This window comes from Prorops nasuta, unplaced genomic scaffold (genome assembly GCF_024137725.1).
Source record: "Prorops nasuta isolate Cenicafe-Biocafe unplaced genomic scaffold, Cenicafe_Pnas_1.2 PNAS00003, whole genome shotgun sequence".
In the NCBI taxonomy this organism is placed as follows: Eukaryota; Metazoa; Arthropoda; class Insecta; order Hymenoptera; family Bethylidae; genus Prorops; species Prorops nasuta.
In genome coordinates this window covers 3,862,262-3,886,364 of record NW_027116800.1, presented here as the reverse complement: position 1 = coordinate 3,886,364, position 24,103 = coordinate 3,862,262, and the positions used below count along the sequence as shown (strand labels likewise).

Below are 24,103 nucleotides of genomic sequence, written 5' to 3'. Positions count from 1 at the left end.
ATTAATTGAAATATTTAGGTTTATAAACATATCGTTCGTGTTCTACAAACCTACAGGTATCTACTCCTATAGTTGATTAAATTTAAACATACTTTCGTAAGTACAGGTACGAGTTATGTCATTTCATTGTTGATTTTTAAATATATACAAAGCTCATTTTACGTTTACTGGCTTTCTTTGAGTAATTCAAAAATCTCTTTCATTTAAAATATCTTATAAGAGACCATCTCTAGCACCAGACTTTGTAGTAATTTAAAGAATATAAATAAACAATTAAAGAAAATAAGATTTTTACCTTAATAACTACTAGTCAGAGAATCTACAAATCCGAATAAATGAAAAAATTATCTATATTTGGAGTAAAGTAATTTACTGTAATTATATAATATAACCTTTTATCCTATTATTTAACAAGAACAAACTGTGGCAAATTCTACCAGGCACATGAAAAAAAAAAAAAAAAGCTCGAAATTTTAACAATCTTAAAGATTCACATCCGTTATAAATATAATTATGAAACATTTTCCAAATACGTATGTGTGCAGGCTTCATGAGACCAACCTTTACAAATTGAAATGAATCTCGTCACTTGGCGCACACCTTTTGAATTAAAAACTTTTTCGTGCTGTTGAACACACGAGACATCTGTCTCATCATAATTAGAAATATTCATATGAGAAAACTTATATTTACAGATAAGTATTGCCCGAATACAATGAAATTCATCGATTTTACTCCCTTATATAAGAGGATAATGTGCACCTTTACATAAAGTAAGAAATGGAAAATCAATATTTTCGAGGTTTAACTAAAGAATAAATTTGTAACATAACAAAACTCGACAAATTTACTATATACTTATAGGCGTGTAACAGTAAATATAATTTTCATATAGTAAAATAAGCAATACTTTATCAAAACACCGAGTTTAAATTCTTGAAACACCCGACTAATAAATTTCTTCAAAAAAGATTTAATTATGCGCGGAAATAAAAATTGTGCTATTTTAATATGATTACTGGTATCTAAGTAGATAATAGTTTGCCACTGTTCAAGATTCAAGAGTGCCAGATTAAGTAGTGTCTCGAGTAGTCTCGACATTCTGCAACTCTGTTACTCTCCTCATCTATCCCCGCCATAATCTCAAATTTACGTATTTACTTATTTGTACATAGGTACTGATCGTTTCAAGTGCTTGCCGCGTTTTAAGGTGACTTCCCCTACCATTTGACGCTTTCTCCTCTGCCTGCCCTCTTGATTTAAAATAGTTTTATAAAAAGCATTTTCTCGTTAAATATAAATAATCTTATTGCGTATCAGTTTTAGGCAAAAAATATAAATCCCTAATAAGCATTGATTGGTAAAACGATGCTTGTTTCTGATCATGTTCACGCATGTCACTAGTATTATAGGAAGCATATTCAGTGGCAACCTTACGATTTGTTATGGTAAGCATCTTGATGAGATCTTTTGTAAGGTAATGCTCTTCCAGTACGTTGCAAAGACATTGAATGTACCAGGTACCTTCCACAGGGTTTCTCCACGAATAGAATTCTAAAACCAACAATACAGTTTGCTTCATTGAATATATATATATATATATATATATACTTATCGTAAATCATTTCAAATAAAAACGGAGAAAAAACTTCTTATGATATTAATATTGGGAATTGCGCTTTGAATATAAATCTAACGTGCAGAGACACGACTAACAAAAGTTAGTCAATAATTAATCAGCCGTGATTGGTTTATCTTGATAACTGTGCCATGAGTAACAACAAAGTGCAACTATATAGATAAAAGTTAGATTAATAGAGGATACGAATATATATATATATATATTGATATAAAAGTTTACCTTCAATGGTGCTATGAGCAATAAGAAAGTCTGAGTGCGTGGGAATCGTATATGCTAATGCTACCAATTAATCAAACGACTTTAATTAAAATAACAGAAATGAGGAAAATACGATCGTTTCGGGAAATGACTAAGAAGACGAGAGATTTACCTTCAACTGTACTAAAGCCGAATAGAAAATCGGTATGAGTTGGAATTTTATAATCCGATACCGATCCATCCGTGACTGTAAACGACGCACTGCGTGCTTGCATCTTTATACCACCATCCAAACGTTCCCCTTTGCAAGCCTGTAAAAAGACAATTCGACATTTCTCATAAAAGTGAAAGTTGAGAAAAAAAGCATAGCACAATATAACATTTAAAAGAAATCATTGTACTTGAATAAAAATGATTTTTGGCTTGCCAGCCAACGATTGACAATTATCGGCAGTGAAAGGCTTCCAGATATCCTCGATATAAAAAAGTCCATCCCTCGACTTGAGTACGTTATATCTCGATCCATGTGTAAGTACAAAGATACAAACACAATCATTGTCCGTATGATCTTCCTCGCTCACTGTGTACAGAAAATATTCAGATTTGCGTGTACTTGAGAGATTGTTAAGCATATTTTCAGATTCTGTCAAATTAAAGAGCCGCTATGCTGATCGTTCTTTATCTATGTAAGTGCGATTTGTTTGTGTGACTCACGTTTTTTTATCTTGTCGCGAATGTCATCGAGATAGAGATCATCGTGGACGACAACGGTGAATTCTAGCTTCTGAAAAGTTTCTTTTATTCTTTCGGCATCTTTGTGGGTGCCTTCTCTCTTCGGGGCATGGTCGTCAAAATTCTCATGATTGAACACTATGCACTTGCCCCGATACTTGTGGTTCATGTTGTACACCTCGCTGTCCTTGCAAACGGGCATCTTGGCAGTCTTTTGTTCCGGAGGAAAAACTCTATAAATATCGAAATCAATAATGAACGCAATCGATAACAACGATGCCAACGCCAAGGGTATACACGCGTCGACAACAAAGGCCCTTGTTAAGTTCTTCGTTGCGCTGTATACCAAGAGCACAAAAGTGCAGTGGGGTGGCTGCAGCTTTACCATCCCATACCTTTAATATATATTTTTTTAACGTATATACAACACAAGCGGAGAATAACTCTTTGCTATACCTTTCTTTCTCTTCGGCACTTCCGGTTTTAGTGGTGTCCCTCTCGTCGTTATACCTCGTCCTCGTCCGATCGGACCTCAAACTTTCCGCGGATCCAGAAGCAGCGGAGAAGCATCCTTCGTCAGGAGATATCTGCAAACATCCAGCACATTGCAACTGCGTAAAAATAATCCTCGCTATTTTTCGCTGGGAAAAAAGCTACCATGCCAATTTTTTCCGTGCTACGCAATTGTTCCGTGCTACGTCTCTGCGCCATCGAGAGTCCAGCTAATCCTGCGTCTCCCAACGAATCTATTACGGAACTACATCTTCGTTTTGTCATTGCATTGTTCGATGATGTTTTCTTCGTAAACACTTCGTCGTTGATCTGCAATATGACAAAAGTACGAGGGAAACATATTGCATTTCTTTTGTCTCTTATACAAGTAAATTCTCTATTCTTTTTTTTTTTAATTATTACTGTGTGCTCCGATTGATATTTTTGTATATATAGTAAAGTTTCTTGAGTAGCAAAGGCAAGAAAAACAGATCTTTTTTTTAGGGCAATCGCGTCTCAAGTCGAATATTCTTCTAGAATTTTTTAGATTACTCCTACAACGGTTATGTGTTAAAGCTACCGGAAGTAAACTAACCACAATACCACCAAATCTTCACGAACCTGTAATGTTAGCACTGTCGCGTTATTTCCAGTGGGGAGAATTTAATATTGTATTTGGAATTTTATAATTAATGTTTATTGTTTTAATGTGAATTTTTATAAACTGTGCAGTGGAAAAAAAGGTTTTCCTTATATATAATTGTCTATTTTAATCGGGAATAGTGTTATCAAGATGGTAGTGTGTGTAGAGCAGCGAAGCCAGTCTGGGCCTAATCGTGACCCCCACTCCGACATCCCACAGTTGATATGAATCGATGGACTTGAACGTCAAAGTGGGGGGATTATTTAGACCCAGACTGGCTTTACTGGTATAGGGTTCAGCAGATGCCACGTCGATCGAATCGGTTATCTTTAACATTGTATTTTCTTTGCTCGGTGCTGCTAATATCTATTATTATAACATAACCTGCTACCTTCGATTAGATTCGTCATCCTGCTCCCAATTCTCTTGTACAATGTTCTTCAGTAGTGAATAATTTTAAGAAAACTTATTTGTTCGTTTATACAGATTAATATATTGTATGTAAATATATTACAACGTGAAGAATATTTTTAACCAATAAACAATTTTTTATTACAACAATGAATAAAATTCATTGATACAACGGATAGTCGATTATATAATAAACTATTTATTGTTATATTAGTGAATTTTGTTAATTGGTTAAAATATTTTTTTCAGTATATTAAATAAATTATATTTTCTTCTTTAAAGTATTTTTAATAGTATATCGTCCTTTATATCTATATCCGCAATGTACCTATAGGGGTTATGAATTCCGACCTTATATACTCCGATAAGTCTGTTTCCTTTGCTTCTTTTTATATATATTCTTACCATTACGTCAGACTCTTTAAACTATCTTGGAGCACAGCAATATTCAGTATCACCTTGCAATCGAAAACAAACTGCTGACCTGCTTGGTGTAAAAAAAAGGGGAGCCCCCCAACTTCACTGTCTATGTTTTCTTGTAAAGTGTGGACGTGTTTCTTCATGCCTATACTTACTTAGCATGACAGCCTCTACGCGAAGCGGAATCTCGCAGAAGGTTTCTTAGGAGCTTTCTGGTTTTAAAGAATAAATCATAGCTCCGGTCCAGCATTACAAATATTTTGTTTTGATTATCACGAGAATAATGCTGAAACTTCAGTACGCTTATAATATCAATATTTACCTCAGTTTGATAAATTGCTTCACTGGAACTCGAGAGACCAGCCATAATATAAACTTGAATTTAACTCAAAGGTTAATAGAATGCTTTATTTACACGATTTTGGCAGAAACTGGTGACTTTAAATCCAACAAACGGAAGAAACAGATGCTTCCGATTCGCGGTCGCACTTGAGACTGTGATTCGGTGCTGTGAACGCAGATTTCAAGCGGGAAGTTTTCGCACACATGTATCTTATCGCGCGTACGTGTGAAGTTGTGTGAGTCACTCGCTTTCTCGCTCCAATGCGTGGTTTACCGTGTCCGTGTGAAGTGACGTGAGTCACTCATCGCTCGCATTTCTTCACACGGACTCGCTGAATTATTGAGTGACAAAAGCCATTGACGATGAATTCTACGTTCGCTCTGTCTATGTGTGCCGTAACTTGATTTTTTCAACCCTTGCGCGTCTGCGCGAAATTACTTTTTTCTTTCTCTTAAAAATCGTATCTACAAAAAAAAAAAAAGGAACAAATCACACATTTCAAACTGTTCTACAATATTTACGGATTTTCGTACTTGAAGCACTGAATTTTAATAATTTACACGCGTGACGTAGGATGTTCTTTAATAATAATTATTCCAATTTTCTTGATTTCTTTTTAACTTCAAATTTTCTGTTTGTTAATATATCTAAGCGGTGTCTGATTAAACTATTATTCATCTAAATCATTTCGTTTGACATAATAGATTCTACAGATTTATCTTAAATTTGTGTTGCAGTATAAAAATTTAATCACGAGTCAAATATTTTTATATAGATGGTTTTACGCTTACCACTTTTTGCTCGGTCCTGGACAATTGCTTAAAATGGCTTAAGCAACATAAAACAATTATACGGAAGGTCTCGCGTATTCAAAAAATATTCTTTTATCAGCTGGGCACTATTAATTGACGTACACACCATCTAGCAGGGATAACTGATTTTTTATGCTCTCTATTTTATCTACACCAAGTACGTTATTACCATACTTTGGAAAGCATGTAGAAAAATATTTCTACAAAACTTAATTAATCATTACATTTGATAGAATCCATGTTTACGGAGCAATTGTTAAAAATATGTAACAGTTTATATACCTATACATTGGCAAATTTCTCTAGTAAGAACTATAATTTCAAAAACTACTCACAAACGACTTTTTGCTTCCACAAGAATTCTTACTTTGCATCGTGACGATTAATTTCGATTAAACTATTTAAATTTTAATTGAAACGTTAAAAACTCTGGCATTAATTTCCTATGAAGCTAATAATACGTATCTATACCAAAATCAAATTATACGTTACGGAAATCCATTTATTAATAACGAGCTCCCTCGTGATAAGTATGATTGATGATTACGATATTCTATTACCAAAGTGTATATATATACGCGCAATTACCTTGTTTGCATTTACACAAATGCGAAAAATATGAACGCTTAATGAACAAGCTCAATGGGGTGACTAATCCAACTTAATCGACTGTTTCGACTCAAGTTTTCCACCAAGACTCATCCTGACAGAATAAAGCAAATTTTCTTGAATCAGCTTGGACATATTTTATTCAACCAATATATATATATATATATATAGGATTCGCTAGAAATAATTGAAAATAAAAGAACGTAAATTGTGTGTATTTAATGAATGATAATTTATGAAATTAATTTTGGTTATTCTCTCGTCTTGTGTGTACCGCAGGTACGTTCTGCTGACATAGCAACTGTTTTCACCACGTGTACTTCACGGTTTTATCAATCACGATGCGTACACACTGGCACAAAGTTTATGGGGGTCGATAAAACTGATCAAGGACGCCCATAGGAAGGCGAGGGTCCGCGTGGAGGCAAAGAAGCCTCGTTCTATTCAGGATCATATCAGCGGAAGCAACGTTCACTGTACTTTCCGGTCACTCATTCTAGGAACACCACAACTCCCGAGTAAATTTGTACTCCAGCTCTCATTCGCTCAGCGATGATAAGAATCTTCGTGGAGGCTATTGAAAAATTATTTGCCATACCCGACCACATGCACTTAACTCCTCTATTGTTTTTAGTCAATGTGGAACACGCGCTACAAATCAATTCTGAGAAATCATCCTTTCCCACGATTTTTCAATAAATTATATTTACCCGCATTATATATATGTATATTTGGAATCGATTTAATATCGCTATTTGTTTATTGTGCTTTATACAATTATACTAAATTTAACGATTATGATTTTTGGAGTAATTGTTTGCTTCAAATCCATTAGAATAATTGCACCGAATTAATGTCAAATAATATCGTGTACGTCATATAGGATGTAAAATCAGAACTGGACTGCATTGGGAATCAGATTTTATGCTGTTTAATTAAACCATTACTGAATGTTGACAAATATATAACTGTGTTCGATAATGCTATTGTTTTGGATATGTCAATCTGTAACAATAACTATTTCACGGATTATTAGCAAAGCCTTGCATTTAGTGTAATGATGGAACCCAATTTTGAAAGCTTCGTAAATCTTGTAATATATATGAGTATTGATTAGAAAAAAACTATGATTAAATACTTGAAGTAAATTGGATGGATATATATATATATATATATAAGAAGCACAACTCGATCAATTGCAATTTCATTATTAAATTATACTTTTAGAATAAAAATGCGATCCTTCTTTTTTAATATACGATATGATTTTATACGATCCAGAGGCTTTTCGACTCTGGCCAGTTAATGCGGCCATTATTCCAACTGCGGTATATGTAATGTTTATTTTGACATTAGCTGCGATAAACTTGAAGAGCTTATTACTCGCATCACTGCGACCACGGCACAATCAATATTATAAGCCCATCCAATGATTCAATGACAACTTTATCTTTGGCTCTCTTTTAATACATCCTTTCGCCTACAATTCTCCTCGAGTGTCGAAAATTCTAATTAAATCGTTATAATTTTCACTCCGGAACCTTGCTCGATCGTCCATGGTGTTTATATTTTTAACAAATAGCCTTGCGTTATTTTTCTGATTTCAAGAGTTTCAAATTCAAGATCCTTCCATCGAAAAAACGCGAATAATACCTAGGGATTAAAAAGATTGATCAAATCTTCCTGCATAATACTGAAGTTTCTATAAAAAAAAAAAAATAAAAAAAAAAGAAATATACTATTGTATTTTTCTAAGATAAAAGTCAGTAAAACATATGTATATATTCCTTTGAGAGTGCTAACTCTTTACGTGAAAGTCCAACTGCACAATGACCGATTCTCGGACAGAGTTTTGTTTATACTATTTCACCGAAATTTCATCCCTTCGTACGATTGCAATATATTAGGGTATAGTCTAATCCTATACGTTTCGGTACTTCCTTACATCTCATGAGTTAATCAACATACATGAAATTTGTACTTTTCTTCGTTCGACTGATGATTATTTAATTATAATAGGATCTCATTGGTATAAAGATGGCTGAAACTGAATAATTGGAGGGTGATTGGGTGAATTCTTGGAAATTTGTGGAGGAAATAAGGAATATGGAGGGTGCAAAGAGGGAAGAAATTGCGAGGAGTTTGATGGCGAATGGAAAGGTGTAATGGTATAAAGGGAGAATCACGGGGGATAATCGGTAATGGAGAGGCAGAGCGATGTTGGGGTAGTGGGGGGGAGAGGAAGATTGGAGACGCTTGCTCCGTGGGCACCTGTACGCCCACCAACCCCTGTCGAAAGCCGGCGCAGCGCGTATATAAGCGATTCTCCGGCGCCCGATCGCTCCGCATTATTATCACTTCAACGTGTGCGTCCGCTCTCCCTCAGGACTCTCCGGCGAACCGGCACATCTGCGACTCAGTGATCCGGCTAAGCAACCTCTTAGTATCGTTCCTCCCAATTTATCATTGCCTTTGTATTCCTCTACTTCTTCTTCTTCTTCCATTTCCGAATAAATAACATTGGGAGTCATCAAAACTGTCTGCCCGTTTTTTGTTCGTACCACTTGGACGAGTCAACTATTGTAAGTTAATTATATATACTGCTTTATTTATCGAAATAGTGCTGCGAATATTTTTGACCCTTTATATGTATAAATTTCTGGCTGTTTTAGTGTCCGTCCTGTAAATTATTTCTTTATTGTACATATAAGAATTGCAAAAAATACGAGTTTCAAGTAGTTATCCGTATAACAAGTGCGCGCGGAGGAGTCGAGTCTCTCAGTATAGAAAGAAGCCGTAAGCGCTCGGTGAGACGCGCTTATTGACAAAGATTCTTTTTCTCTAGCCCGCCTCAAGCGCAACTGTATTCTAATGTGTTTGACGCGTGTTAAGATAAGAGCATTTTCCTTCCACTTTGATTCATAATAGCATATTATATGCACCTAGAGCGGTATGATAAAAGAAATTTATTGCTCCCATTCCAAACTTAACCTTGCGAAAAGAGATTTTATCCGTTCAACTATACTGATTCATAACTCTTACATAAGAGTTTTTATTCGTAACATATATATGTCATTTAATTATGTCTATATAGATATATGAGTGCGTTTATAACGCGTTGCTATTACACATATAACGTTATTCGCAAAGACGTGGATTTATTGTCGTGGCAAATATATAGACGCGAATCGTCATATAAATTACAACTACTGTCACAAGAATTACGCTGTTGTAATTGCTTACACGGCCGCTATACCGTTGTTAGATCGTACGTATATCAATCAATTATACCGTAGCTGCGTTAATAACGTATTTAGACTCTAAATATAGTTTGATAAAACGCGGAGTGTGATTAATGCAAAATTGAGAACACTATTGAAATTATTCAGTTACTCTGCTGTCCACGTATTTGTGTGTGTGTGTGTATATATATATACATAGAATTGCAAGAGTTTTCTCTAAATAAAATTTCTTGTATCCTCAACTGTGCAAAGTTTGCAAAACAATTTGCTGTAATTGAATTTTCACCTTATTTTTATCATTTAATGCGAAGAATGGTGTGATGGGAAAGGGGTGAAGGGAAACGGAGGCTTAGTAAGTTTAAAATAATTTACGCAACGTGCTTTTGACGTGTAATTCTATTCATTTCTGTGCAACGAGACGAAATGAAAAAATACTACACCGAGGGACACTCGATTAAATCGCCCCCACTCCTGTCATACTGACTCGTTACAGTTATTACCTTTCAGATCACATCGCTATAATTAACCATTTTTCCGTTTTTATCGCACGAGAAAGTATTTTATAATAACTTTTACGACAAGTTAGAAATTGTCGATGTATCGCTGAGTAATTGCTTTACCATTAATTGCAGATTTTGTGAAATTAATCAAGAGTTTTCGTTATATTTTATAGTTAGCTGATTTAATTAATGTTCGAGCAGGTGCGTGTCTGTTATTCATTTGCTATCGCTAATTAACATTTAAATCACTGTGACCCATCGAATAAAAAGTTAACGCGCAGCATCCCTTGAATTATTTATTAAATCATAAATTAGTACAGTTCAAGACCATAACGCAGTCCACCGACTAATTACGATAAAAATGTTCGATCGAGCGATGCAAGCTTTGTGAAGAATTTATTGAAATATTCATAGGACAGACCTTAATTATCATTTCATATATAACTCGGATAAAAATGTTGAAAAAATAAAGAGCAAGTATTTTTCAATACATATATATCTATATATACGCATTTTGCCATTACGAAGGATGACCGTATAGCTTTAATAATCATGCCCACAATCACACGATTGACTTTAGCACGAAATCCGTATCAGAGGGCAAAATAAGGGCTGATAAGATGCTTTTATCACCTTAATAAAGGATCGCCGTTTCGAATTTCTCTAATCTGACGCATTTGTTAATCGATCGATCGGGAGAGTCGAGTTACATCTGCTCAAAAGTATTTTACAGGGGGCGATTGGATCACTTTTATCGCATGTTTATTTATCATCCGTTAAAACGAGGAGGGTGATTGTAAAAATAACGATAAATTGATAATACCCGAGTAGATTTCGATTCATTCCTCTTGCGTCTCACATATCTTCGATTTATACGAAGCAGAAATTTTTGAAGAAAAAAGAATTTCAACAACGAAGATCGCAGCATTATTCTCCCGCGACAAAGTGAAATTTGCCATCAGGGGAGTTTACGTATACGTGTGAGGTTTTACGGCTGAGAAAGCAAATTACGGGAGCTCGCGCGCCATACTGCCTATATATATATATATATATCTATTAATACATACGCACGCGTGATGGTTCGACTAATTTCGGAAATTTTATCAAAGCTTAATTTAGATTACCGGTATAGAATTAACTAGAATAGTTTACATTTTTCTCAATCATTATTCGAGATTTAACAGAGCTACGTACGTTGAATCGTAAATGCATGGAAATAAGAAATTGAGAATTGACGCGCGAATAATCTTCGACAATCATATCGTGCGTGTCATTTTTGCATTAAGCAAACCTGTCACTATATAGGAACAAAAATTATTTTCTTTCAATAAATCGCGTGCTTTGAATATATACATATTATAGTCTTTATTGAAATTATTTACTCGACATTAATATATATAAGCTTTAAGAGCCAAACGCGAATTAAATTTTATTCGAATCGTCTAATTCTTTTTCGGTGTAAGTTTGACACACACGAGCTGTATATATAATACAATCATGCGCAGTAAAATATTTTTCATGGATAGATCGACCTTTGATAAATCATAAAAAGCACTTTTAATTCGCCACTTCATTTGCGATGACTTTTTTATGAAACAAATACACACTTTATACACATATGAACACTTCTCCGCGCTGCGATAATCTCAGGCGCGGGATTATACGCAAAATATCTCAGGGGGCTTATGCGCAATAAAGGCATGCAGGGGGATCGTAACTATTTATGATTTAACCTCCTTAAGACACGTGCTGAATAGAGTCTCTTCTAGCGTTATCGAACAAAGGCTATATCTTAATTATTATTTTCTTATCAAATCAAAGTTTACAGTAAACGGTCGTCTCGCTTTCATTGTACCCAGTTGAGCGACTCAATTTGCTTATAATCATTCTTGCTAAGTATAAATTATTTCCTTGATTAACCGGACCTTATATATAAACCTAGCGAATTTAATTACTGCATAATAACGTCTATATCGATCCACTTATCTGTACGGAATTCTCCACTTAAAACACCCTAAAGCATAAATGCAACAAAACAGATATATATATAACAAATATTAAATTTATGCATAGGACCTTTTACAACAAAACCTTCTATTTTATATCAGAGAATCTTATAGATAAAATTAAACTTTGATATCTCTAATAGGTAAGGTGAAAAACGTTTTCTTATTGCCTATGTATATATATATTTATATATATATATATACATACGTGCATGCTCCGAGGCATTTTAAGTTCCGAGTCCTTTGTATCTTAATATATTGTAATAATTTTTATCACACTTTAGTTATATAGCTCAGAGAGATATAAGTACGATATTTGTTTTACTAGAAACAATATTTTAAACACACACACACACATACGTTTAAGCATAATTATGCAAGCAAAATATCAGCCAACTAATTATCCGCTTATTATTTTCCCTTTGTGAATAATAAAGGTATCCTCATAGATGAATAAATCGTTTATTAGTTAACCGAGTAGACGTAACTCGGGTTTATCTCTGTGAAAAGACGGGTCTTTAAATTTGGACGTAGCTCTCGCTACACTAAACGTTGAAGATATAACACAGCGCAATACGATTTTTCAGCATAATCGCCAATCTTCTTCACCGTGTGCTTGTCACATTTTCTAACTGAATCATTCCAGAGACGAGCGAAATATATAGCTTCGTTTCCTTTCCAGAAATATTCAGACTTTGCAAAATAATGTCTATGCTAAAACTAAACGAACTGCAGTAATGGAGAAATTTAAGATAAAAGAATAATTTATAAGGAGCTGTCTTGATGAAAATTAAATTCTAATAGAGCTTTTTTACGATTATACTGCATATATGATAAAAAAGATTCAATTAACTTTTTCTCCGAGTTTCCATACTAAAACCCTGCTTACGTGACTGCGCGGATGGTTTATGAAATTTTGTTTCTTTACAGAATAATATAGAAAATGATGAGGCAAAGATGCACGAGTGTCATCGTTTTCTTCATTGCTGTTGCGCTTGCAGCAGCAACGGAAAATTACTTGGATTATGGAGGTAAACTTTTTATTAACATGAATAAAAAAGGCCATATTTTTCGCAAAATCTTATCACCAGCTTTTTCATCGAGACGAAAACACACGGATCGCTTTCAGGCAAAAAAGGTTTCTTTAAAGTACAAAAAATAAGAAGAGAAATAAAAGTGATGTATATTATATATATAATAACGTAAAGGATCGCGCGAGGGTAATAATTTTTCTATAGCAGTATTGAATGTACGTCGCGCGCGTGTTGAAAATGTCCTGTGAATGACGAAAACTGTTTGTCCCGTATCGTTTGATAGTATAGCGAATCGGAGCATCTGATGACAGGCCATGCATCAATATCCTTCGGTTATATTGGTATACAATCAACTTGTCAGGGGCCGCTGCAGCTATTATATATATATACGCGCGCGCGCGCGCGCACAAACACTGGTACGTAACTAATTCGAATTCCTCCAAGAAGCCTTTTTTCCACCAAGATTTTTTTCTCCATGCACAATAACATGTGTCTACTCGATGTCTTATTCGTCCTAAGCTTTATTGTTCAATTTCTGAGTAACGCGATCCAAGTGACGATCGAGACACTTTATATATTATCACACGGGGACAAAATCCAGCATATTTCGCTGTTACAGAGGAGACAAACGAGTCGCCAGCGGAAAACATTCGGGAGCTTTATAAATTATTACTGCAGCGCGATTATCTCGACAACGTTGGATTTGCCGGGGTGCCGATGGAACATCTGATGATCCGTAAGTCGCAACGCTCACCATCCCTACGCTTGAGATTTGGTCGTTCCGGTCAAGGACTCTCGGTAAGCGACACTCTAATCCCATTCCACTTTTCTCACACCCACCCTCTTTTCAAACTTTACAAACTTTCTCCAGTGTTTTTCAAACACGCAACGATCATGATCGATCGACCAAACTTTAACATTAATTTCGACATACTTGACAAATTAAGATGAAATTATAGAAAATTGCTAAATACCAGATTAACTTGTGTGTTCAAACTTTCCTTCCTGCTCCACAAAGAATATATATACAACGCGATACGAATGATCTTGTTGATTTTCAGAAACGACGTTTATTCCACATGTTTCTGCGATAAAAACGACTTAATTATATTCTTTAGGAATATTCAGTTTTTGTGAATAAAATTTAAATGGAACAGACGTGCTTGTATATACTCGTGGTATTACAATTTATTAACGTACAATAAGAGATACAATGTTTAAAAAATTGCTAAATTAAAGGAAGATTATCATAGATATTTGCTGCAGAGTATGAAAATGTATATAGTTTGTAGAGAAAATTACTTTTCTCGTCCAAAGAAAAGAGAAACATATTATATACGTATATACAACGATACGGTTAATCTCGTCGACTTTCAAAACGTTTGTTCCACTCGTCTGCGAATAATCGACTTGATGGATTTTGAAGAAATTTAATTGTTTATAAATATAATTTTGACGGAGTAAAAACGCGCGTTCATACTTGTGCATCGTATTATTTCATTAATATAATAAGAAAGACGAATGTTTACAAAAGTATATATATCGTTTGATCGGGCAGAAAATATTGTTCCTCGCTTCCCCTCTATTATTCTTTGACTTCTATAGAGATGAGTCGTAATCTGATTATATCCTCTCATGATACATCGTGTGCAGCCGTCGCACACAGTAACACACTTGCATATGCTACATTATTCAACCTTATTTGATTAAATATATTCTCTCTCTCTCTCTCTCTCTCTATTATATATATGTATTTCACAAAGCTACCATAATTTCTATATAAATCATAGCCTGTGGGAGATGGAAACTTTAAAAGCTAACGTGAACAGGGCTATATTCATTAGTATTATGAAACAGCCTCTTCGAACGTTTCCATCCATCAAAATTAATTTTAAAGCTGCACGCTTTTCCAAAATTGTATACAAAGCACCCTTCTCCCTTTAGTTTTATTTCCTAAACACATTATATATATATATAGCTATTGGTCTTGAAAGTATATAGGTGAACACAGAGTGTGAATCGAAGTGTACTTAGATTGGGGCGTCAAAGGCACGAGTTTCTTCGGTTGGAACGAATTCTACACGTTTCTTGCGACCTTTTTTCTCTCTATTAACGCGAAATTCTTTAGGGACGCTAGAACTCGAAGTAAATATAAGAAAGATCAATAAAATATTATTCATCGATAAGACTTGGGATTAGAAGTTTGAGAAACTGTTGATTGCGTGCATGACCTATACGCCAGATTTTCCTCGAGCCTGCAGGTGCATGCGTCTTTTCTCCGCGTTGGTTCGCAGCTTCCAGTTTGTCTTCTTCGAGTCCTCGTCGAGTCTTAAATTTAAACTCCACAAACTCTAAGAGAATTTTACGTTTGATAAACTAGCTCGAACCGCGGGAAAACTTGATTATCGTATTTGTTATTCGAAGAACGTCGGATTTTCTTTGAATAATAAACTATATAAGAATGCTAGCTTACAGGTTGCTCGCTTATCTTCTTAGGATATCACGTAATCAAACACACCCCAAGCTTTCCCTTCAATCAGCCTCCCTTATTCATAGCCATCTTAAATTATCATCAGCCTTGCGTCGTTATTTATATCGGCAGGGTTCCCTATATAGGCTTCAACCACTCCTGATTCGCCTCAAAAAGACCTCCCCCAAACAAACCTATAATCTGCCAACTATCACGCACATTTTTTTCACCATTTTACCACACTTTCCTCCCCCACGCAATATGTAATATATGTACATTTTATGAAAATATTGTAATCCGCAGTCGCGAAAAACAGAGTGGTTGCTATCGAAACGAAGCAAAAATGGTTAATACAGCTTCTTTTCGCGTGTGTTTCAGGTACCAAGACCCAATGTGCCAGCATTTAACGAGAATTAGATGTGTCTACATTAATTTAATTAACGACTAATTTGACTAAAAGCTTCCGAAATCGCGAACGCGGTTCTTTGTAATTTATATAATTACCACGATTATTACTGCGTTAACTTACGATACACCCGCGTTTGGCCATAAAACATACCAAAACTCTAATATCTTCGTGTCTATCGATGCTCTATTCCTTCAATCTTTCACATTACGTCGATGATTCTACCGATTTACAGATGAGCTGCACAGCTCTGCGAAGAGGCGTGCATCGGGCCTAAGAAAGTTTTTGCTCCAGTTTAATGAACATCAGGAAATTGAAAAACGCTTGAAATTCTTGATTGAATAAATCACAGTTATATGCACTGCAGCTAGCTTTATGGGGACTGACGATTAACAATAATAGCCCTGATATACTTATTGTTTCACTGGCAAATAAATAATACCGTCGCGAAATTGTCTTACATTTTATTTCCATTAACCAAGTATATCCTTGAAACGTTATAGACTTAGGCCGAACAAACTTTCGCTTCTTTCGTAATTAATGTGCCAAATACCATGGTCGTCGTGCATATTTACTAAAATAATACACAAGTCAAATAAAACATACATATACTATATATATATATATATATATATATATATATAGCTCTCTCATAGATTCGCTGGCACTTTGAAGCAGATCGAGAAACAAATACTTGTGTTTTCCACAAAATTAGCGTATAGTAACAACGTGAGCACGACTTTGACATATATATATATTATTGAAACAAATAATAATAAAGGAAAATGATGGCAGATATATTTGGACCTTATCAGCAGATTTTTTGGCCGCACTTCAAATCGAGTGTAAAAATATGTCAATTTGCAATTAACAATAAATTGGTACGTCCCATTTATTTCATGTGTGAATTGGTTTAATTATACAAATACACGTACTTCTTTTTACTTTATGCAGTCCACTTTATTTAATCCTGCTCGATCCCTCGCTAAGCTCTTCCCTCAAATTTAATTGTTTTGCGTTCAAGGTAAGCTTAAATTTAAAATTACACGAATGATTACTGTGCTACAGGCACGGTACATATACGTACATACATCCAATATACATATATATATATGTGTGTGTGTGTGTATGCGATATCTTGATTGCGTGCAAAGATTTACTTGAAACGAGCGATCCTTCTCGGCGAGCAGAGCTTCTTTATCGAGTTAACAATCTCCCGCTCTTCCTGAGGTAGATCCCCGACATTCTTGAATTCCGGTCGCAGTAAAAGCTGACTTCTGACACGTTCGATATTCACGGATAAGGGCATTCTCAGAGCTTTTCGCCAATTAGTTTTCTCATAATTGATCAAAAACTAAAATTCGACGGATATCATTTCTCTCTTTGGCAGAAACAACGGTTATACTTTTTAATTACCTGGTCAAACGTGGCGTCCTCGATGTGGAACATTATATGCGTGAGTGGTTTGCATATTGGCGAAATTTCCGACAGCTCGATAAAATTCGATTGGGCGAGGTCCTTGTCGCATTTAAGACTCGTTAAAATCCAATCGGAAGCTCGCACAAGATACTCGTGGACGACCTATGTAAATTGGAAGGATTATTTCGAACAAAAGAAAGAAATCATCGGTATAATAAATAGCGATTAAGCACAGAAACAATTTATGCTAAATTAGCGGAGAGCGAAGAAAATTCATGGTGTTTTTTTGCGTTTAAATACAAGTCTGGTCGCTGCAGGGGGCATTGAAAAGCGACAATAGTCTTGGTGAATCGAGCAGCGTGCAACACAGGGTCTTTTCGATCGTGAGCGCACTAATTGATTAGTTTCTTCCGTGTTCAATGGTAAGAAACGATAACGACGTCTTTCTCCAATCCAAGACAGTCCCTTCCAAGAGGGATAACCAGCCATTATCGACTAATATCAATGAGGATCTTATCAGCACGAAGACAAACGCTACATTAAACACGCTCCAGTGCTTCGTTAATCCTCGTTGAATCGAGATTAAGTAAATCTTCGTTAAACTTGAATCAACATTGTTGCTAAAGAATGCATTTCCAAGCCACAAAGGTTCTGGTACTCACTCATATCGTCATTCCTCGGTACAAAATGTACATTAAACACCCTCTAGTGCTTGGTTAATCCTATATCGTTGGATCAAGAGCAAGTAAACTTTCGTTAAACTTGAAGCAACATTGTCGCTAAACAATGATGTACTTCTAAAGAACGAAGGTTCTAACATCCACATATTGTCATTCCTCGGTATTTAACGCGTGCGACTGAAGAGTGAAAGATTCTCTTCCGGGCTTACTTTCAAAGATAATCTTCCACTGTCGGTAAAAAGCAGCTGATCCGTGTAGGTCTCCACAATGGACATCTTGCTCTCCAGGACTTTGGTTTCAGGTCGATGATTGTTTTCAGCGATACTTTGACAATTAATGTAACGTTAGTTGTGGACAATGCTAGTGTTCGGAAGGATTGAATTTGTCCGTTCCGTTATACCGACCTTGTCCTAACTTTCAGAAGGAATGCTTCGATTTGAGCCGTGTGTTTGTTGTCTTCGTCGATGCTGCAAATGGCCTCGGCCAACGCGGTGGCAGCCGAGCTTCTGTCCCTGATATTAAAAGTGCTGTGAATGAGACCCTCGTTCACAGGGGGTTCTACGGCCTCGGTTGGTTTCACGGATTCCTCGATAAGGACCGTGTACAAGGCAGCACACAGTATCTAGGATTATTGCAAATTATAATCCGAGTATATTAAGTAGAAACGCAGCTATACTATATATGTATATACCTGTAAGAGAACCGAGCCACCTATTGGATGACAATGAGCAGGCAAACTATTGTCCATAGCCAGGCAAGTGTGCAGAATTGAAAGAGGTACAATTATGTAGAGTTCGGCGAAACAGCCAATAGCCAAAGACATCGTTTGATAAATACTGGCACTCGTCTGAATAGAAAGAAATCAGTCTGTTGTCAATATAAATTTGTACAATTGGCTGATCAGGGGAAATTGGAATAATAGGCAATAACTTTAACGGCATCCAGAAGCGTGGAGCAAATTGGTCTGGCCATATCTTTCGCAGTATCCAGAATCGCCTCCAGCCAGGGTGGTCGTGCTTGATTCCAAACCTAGCGAGAAATTCATGAAAAGAAAAGGTTTATATATATATATATATAGTTTCAGCGTAGCGTGTATGAGCAGTAAACAGACCAAAGTCCCGGCGGCAGCTTAAACCACCTTAAACCTTGTGACGTCAAAGCTGACATTTATCGTCGTCTTCGTGACCTTTTTTTCTTTTATAGCCCTAATATGGCTTTGGGAAGATATAAAATCGACTCGGCGATTTATGCCCAAAAACTATATATATAGCACGTGCATGGTATGTATCTCGCAGTACGATATAAATATATTGTTTTGTTTTAGAGCTGTCCAAAGCTTTTCACCACCACTCACCTGCTTTCTGTCCAAATAAGTCGACCAGTCGGGATCGAATTTTAAGGCTGCGATAATGACAGTTTCGGGATTCTTTGCGGTAAGAGCCAAAATATGAGTGCAACTGTACAGGCCCAACGTAGCGGAGATTTTCAGAGTTCGCTCGCATGGTGAGCTGCTGCACAAAAACCCTCCACAGCCTTTCTCTTCCTTTTTCAGCTTTCCCTTCAGCGGCAAGTCGTTTTTATAAATGCACCCGATACACTGGCGCACCAGAGCGTTCATTAACATTTTGCTCACTGAATAATCGTTCATCGACAATACCTGCAAAATATATCACGGTAAATGTGTGCTTATCGAAACGCCCTATAATAGTTTTCTAATCCCTTTTTTTTTCTCTCTCTCTGTTTCGTAAGTCACTTTGACCAAATTATTGCAACGCAATGCACTTTATCGTTGCTATATATATATTTTCGCCAGTTCTATTTATAAATTAAATCCACGTGTAATTATTATTGATTTGTTTGCGATTAGTTTGGCAAATGGGGGCCGTCGACAATTTAATAGAGACGTTAATCGATAATCCACGTTCATTTTTTCCTCTTGCGAAAAGCGCGTCGAACAATTACCGATATAATATAGGAAGTATCGTAGCTGCGAGGAGATAATGCAAACTGATGCAAAACGGAATAAACTGTTGGCGATTAAAAATTCTTTCAAAATCTTTATTACTTGAAATGCGTATACACTTCGCTATATGAGTATAAAGTTTGAAACTTGAGTGTAACGCATGAAATATAAATTGGAATAAAACGAGGGGTGGAGAATATCAATGAAGAACGATAATTACTTTCGACACTTGAGTCCAATTAGGCTGTGGCTGATGACGTAAGACATTCAATTCCAATATCACTGCTCGATCCTCGGATAAAGTTTCAATAATCTCATCGGAATTCACTGGTCCAAATAAATTTGGAGCACATATTAATAGCCACGGCGCAGGGCTTTTACTTTGCTCCAGTATGGTTAAAGAGTCCAATCCATGACGTAGAAGCTGTGGAAACGATCGAAGCTTGTATCTTTTCAATTGCCACGAAAAAGAGAAATGAGATATAGAGCTCGGAAAATATAACGTGCAAGCAAAATATTTTATATAAAAGCACGATTCTCGAGAGAGACCGCTCAACCTGAAAATTCCTTTCGCGACACTTTCATTATTACGCGATAATCAAGCTTGAAAAACAATGAATAAAGCTTTCATCTTCAGAAACTTGGAAATTTCACGGTCTTTCAGATTGACGCGCAATATCGAAACTATTGAAACTATATGTAAATTGTATCTGGTCGTTAAGGGTATGGGAAGACATTGTTAGCTGTAAAAAGCATATATAGAAATTGGTTTTCGTTTGGAGATTAATAACGGGAGTTGGAATGAATTTACTATGTTGAGCAGAGACTGAAAGGACAACGATGCTGCGCGTATAGTCAGAATAGGATGAAGCGTTTGCAGGAACCTGGTACAATTCCGGAAGTGGGGTGCCTCTGAGTAGCAGGGAAATTAGCAGCTCGTTGCATTTCGCGTGGATGTCTCTTACGGCCGTTGACATTTTAGACAGAGCCGTCATTTCTTCACCGGAAACGCAAGCTCCCAAAGCCAGATAACCGGTGCAGGACAGAACGTTGAAGGCGTCGGTCCAATATTGCTCGGTGCGCGCAAGACTGGGCCTACCCTGAATCAATTCCAAAACCTCCTATTAATATTGCATTGTCGCGTAATTGCATTCGTGCGTGAAATGTCAAACTTACGTGAATAAACCGTGTGATTATTATCGACAGGGAATCGTTCAGCATTCCGCTGAAAACCCGTTGTGCCATTTTCGGTGGCACTGTATTCCACAGATCAGCTTTGGTTCCTTTCAAAAATTAAATGTTAAGGGTACATTGTACTTCTTTTCTCTCTCTCTCTCTCTCTCTCTCTCTCTCTCTCTCTCTCTCTCTCTCTCTCTCTCTCTTTGTTTTTCATTGCACCGTCGCACATTTACCTTGCATGTAGAGCCACCACATTTGCACGACGTACGAGCAACGCTCCTTTTCGAAGAAATATTTGTCGCTGTGCCAGCTCAATGAATCTGCCTCGTTCAGAATGTACAATGATATCAATCTGCAGTGCAAATCCAGCAATCTTTCAGCAACAGCCTCAGCCATTTCGTTGTAAGATTTGTACGATTTGTTTATTTTCGTGCTAAAATGGAAAGAATTTAAAAGTCAAATTATTATACGCGCACGATTACTTGGTTCTCGCAGAGTATGCAGAATTAATTATGCCAGACGTGAATACTGTGTCAACTTTAAAATCCAGATGAGTAAAGTTTGACGTTAATTGCAGGGGGTATAGGATATTCTGGTATACGTAAAAATATACTTAATTTTGCAAACGTGCAATAAATACAGTGGGCGTTGCATAAACTAATTTATGAGAGTTTCGAATAAAAATAATAACGACTGAATTTTTTCATACCTAGAATCTGACGAGACTATTCCCTTGGAGTATTGATTGTAGCACCATAAACAATTTCGAATTAAAGCCGCCGCGCCTAGTGTAGCCGTCAGTACAGTTAAATCAGCGTGATCCAGGGATTCCTGAATCAGGGTATGCAGGTGCTCTGAAAATTGGAGGGGGGGGGGGGGGGGGGTTATGAAATAATCGAAGCAAAAGTTTTGAAATAATTTCCAGTAATAAGGTTGATGAGGAAAACCTATGAGTTGCTCGGCAGTATCGATCACCAACAGAACAAATTCGTCCGGTTGAATGTTCTTGATAACTCTATCATCGGTTTCTACTACGGAGCTTTCGGCAAAGCTGAAACCGGAAGTACGCTTAAACGCAGCTGAAAATTCAACCTCCCACCACATGACGATTTTACTTGCTGCGAAAGATGCATGTCGCGGAAAGTCAAGTTTTCCACCGCAAACTCTTACGCACAAAGATTCCCTCAAAACGGTTTGCTGCTCCTGAAAATCATTCGCAAATTATACATTCTATATATATATATATATAGGTAATTAGAATTTAACCGACGTCGTTGTCGCTAGTGCTGATTCTGCTAAATTGCTTTCCGCTCCCCCTAATGGAGCTCTACCTCGATTAATGCGAATATCCTGAACGATGAACATTGAACAGTGATTCGAACGCCTTCGCTTTTCACCCCACCCTCTCTCTCTCTCTCTCTCTCTCTCTCTCTCTCTTTCTCAATTATTATATATGTACACTCCGGGAAATATATTCTATCCAACTTATAACCAAATGTTTTAAAAGGCCGTACTTCATTAGCGGTCAACACTTTTCCACATCACGCTGGTTACCTGGTCTAGTGCCGAGTCCCGAGCAATAAACCGAGAACAATCGAAGAACCCTATAATATACCTGATACTCTAATCACTAATCCAAAATTACAATTTTTATATTTTTAATCAAACAGGTTTGAAATTATTATGAATACATTGCTTGTATTTTTAACATGAAAATGAATCCAAAAATGACGTTATTCGGACTATTATTTCTATATTAGTTATATCTTGCATCTCCCATTTTATTAAAACCTGTTAAAAATCAAATTTATTTTATTCCAATATGTCTATAAATAATCCAAATAAGCATCAATTAACCCGTAGCAGAATCATACTAAAAAAATTGAAATTTTTAATTTTATGAGATGATTAACCTTTTTCTTTTTGAAGATAGTATTTTAAAATATTTACATTTATTTGTCAATTATATCTTAAACTAAAATTTATATTTGTTAATTTTTCAATAATATGTTTATGTCCTTTCCAATATTTTGGAGATTTATTTTAACTTAACGCATAACGAAGATATATAGTAATATTGAATTTTTATTAGAATTTATAGATAATAAAGTAGCAGCTTCAAGGTATAACTAAAAGAAATAATTGTTCGATTAATGTCGTATTTGGACTCATTTTCATGTTAAAAATACAAGGAATGTATTCGTAATAATTTCATATATGTTTGATTAAAAATACAAAAATAGTAATTTTAGATTAGTGATTAGAGTATCAGGTATATTAGTGTTCTTCGATTGTTCCCAGTTTATTGCTCGGGACCCTCAGGACTCGGTGCTAGACCAGGTAACCAGCGAGATGTGGAAAAGTGTTGACCGCTATTGAAGTACGACCTTTTAAAACATTTGGTTATAAGTTGGACAGAATATATTTTCCGGAGTGTACATACATCACTCGCATTAACGCGCATTTCCTTAGCCACAATTTCATTGTTGCTTCTTATACTTTTATTTACAAGCACTAGTATGTTTTCACTCTCATATCCATTATTGTTAGTATACATATATCTATAATTATATACTCTTTTGTATCCAGAGATTAATTTGTTAATTTTAATGGTTGCTTCATTATTGATTACTTATGTAACGCGTAGAAATTTATTGTTAAGCGAAAATCGATGGATTGATCAAGCTTTTCATAATAAAACATACCGGACATAGAGGATAATGGAAAACAAATGAGGAAAACGAGAAAAGTTCTCTTATCTGTCATTATTACCTGATAATACTGCATGTCACGTTGTAAGAGAATTCGTACTCTATCCACCAAATTCCCATCCTCCATAATCTCCATGAGTTGCATTGATTTTATATTTAATGTACCTGTGTTTAATATACGTTGAGATAAT

The 24,103-nt window shown here is 35.9% G+C and overlaps 3 protein-coding genes across 4 annotated transcripts; 1 reads left to right on the top strand and 2 right to left on the bottom strand.

The window, feature by feature from the left end:
- Positions 1 to 1,306: 1,306 nt before the first annotated feature.
- On the bottom strand, positions 1,307 to 3,283 carry LOC136784241 (caspase-1-like). The gene is made up of 7 exons (XM_066744805.1): positions 3,230 to 3,283; positions 3,029 to 3,159; positions 2,555 to 2,805; positions 2,242 to 2,483; positions 2,013 to 2,151; positions 1,862 to 1,921; positions 1,307 to 1,554 (listed from the first exon to the last, which is right to left on the bottom strand). The coding sequence occupies exons 1-7, from the start codon at positions 3,281 to 3,283 to the stop codon at positions 1,307 to 1,309; spliced, it is 1,125 nt and encodes a 374-aa protein (XP_066600902.1).
- Positions 3,029 to 24,082, bottom strand: LOC136785994 (uncharacterized). Of its 2 annotated transcripts, XM_066747405.1 has the most exons (16): positions 23,974 to 24,082; positions 22,149 to 22,404; positions 21,911 to 22,055; positions 21,435 to 21,634; positions 21,199 to 21,305; positions 20,907 to 21,122; positions 20,243 to 20,446; positions 19,414 to 19,716; positions 18,990 to 19,088; positions 18,751 to 18,906; positions 18,464 to 18,681; positions 18,269 to 18,383; positions 17,377 to 17,541; positions 17,121 to 17,314; positions 3,230 to 3,394; positions 3,029 to 3,159 (listed from the first exon to the last, which is right to left on the bottom strand). In XM_066747405.1, the coding sequence occupies exons 1-15, from the start codon at positions 24,055 to 24,057 to the stop codon at positions 3,346 to 3,348; spliced, it is 2,511 nt and encodes an 836-aa protein (XP_066603502.1). In that variant the 5' UTR covers positions 24,058 to 24,082; the 3' UTR covers positions 3,029 to 3,159; positions 3,230 to 3,345. The 2 variants fall into 2 exon arrangements, with proteins under 2 accessions (XP_066603502.1, XP_066603503.1); XM_066747406.1 differs by lacking the exon at positions 18,990 to 19,088.
- sNPF (short neuropeptide F precursor) lies at positions 8,643 to 16,909 on the top strand. The gene is made up of 4 exons (XM_066747412.1): positions 8,643 to 8,884; positions 12,981 to 13,081; positions 13,704 to 13,882; positions 15,933 to 16,909. Exons 2-4 carry the CDS (start codon positions 12,994 to 12,996, stop codon positions 15,969 to 15,971), a joined length of 306 nt encoding a protein of 101 aa, XP_066603509.1. The 5' UTR covers positions 8,643 to 8,884; positions 12,981 to 12,993; the 3' UTR covers positions 15,972 to 16,909.
- Positions 24,083 to 24,103: the final 21 nt, after the last annotated feature.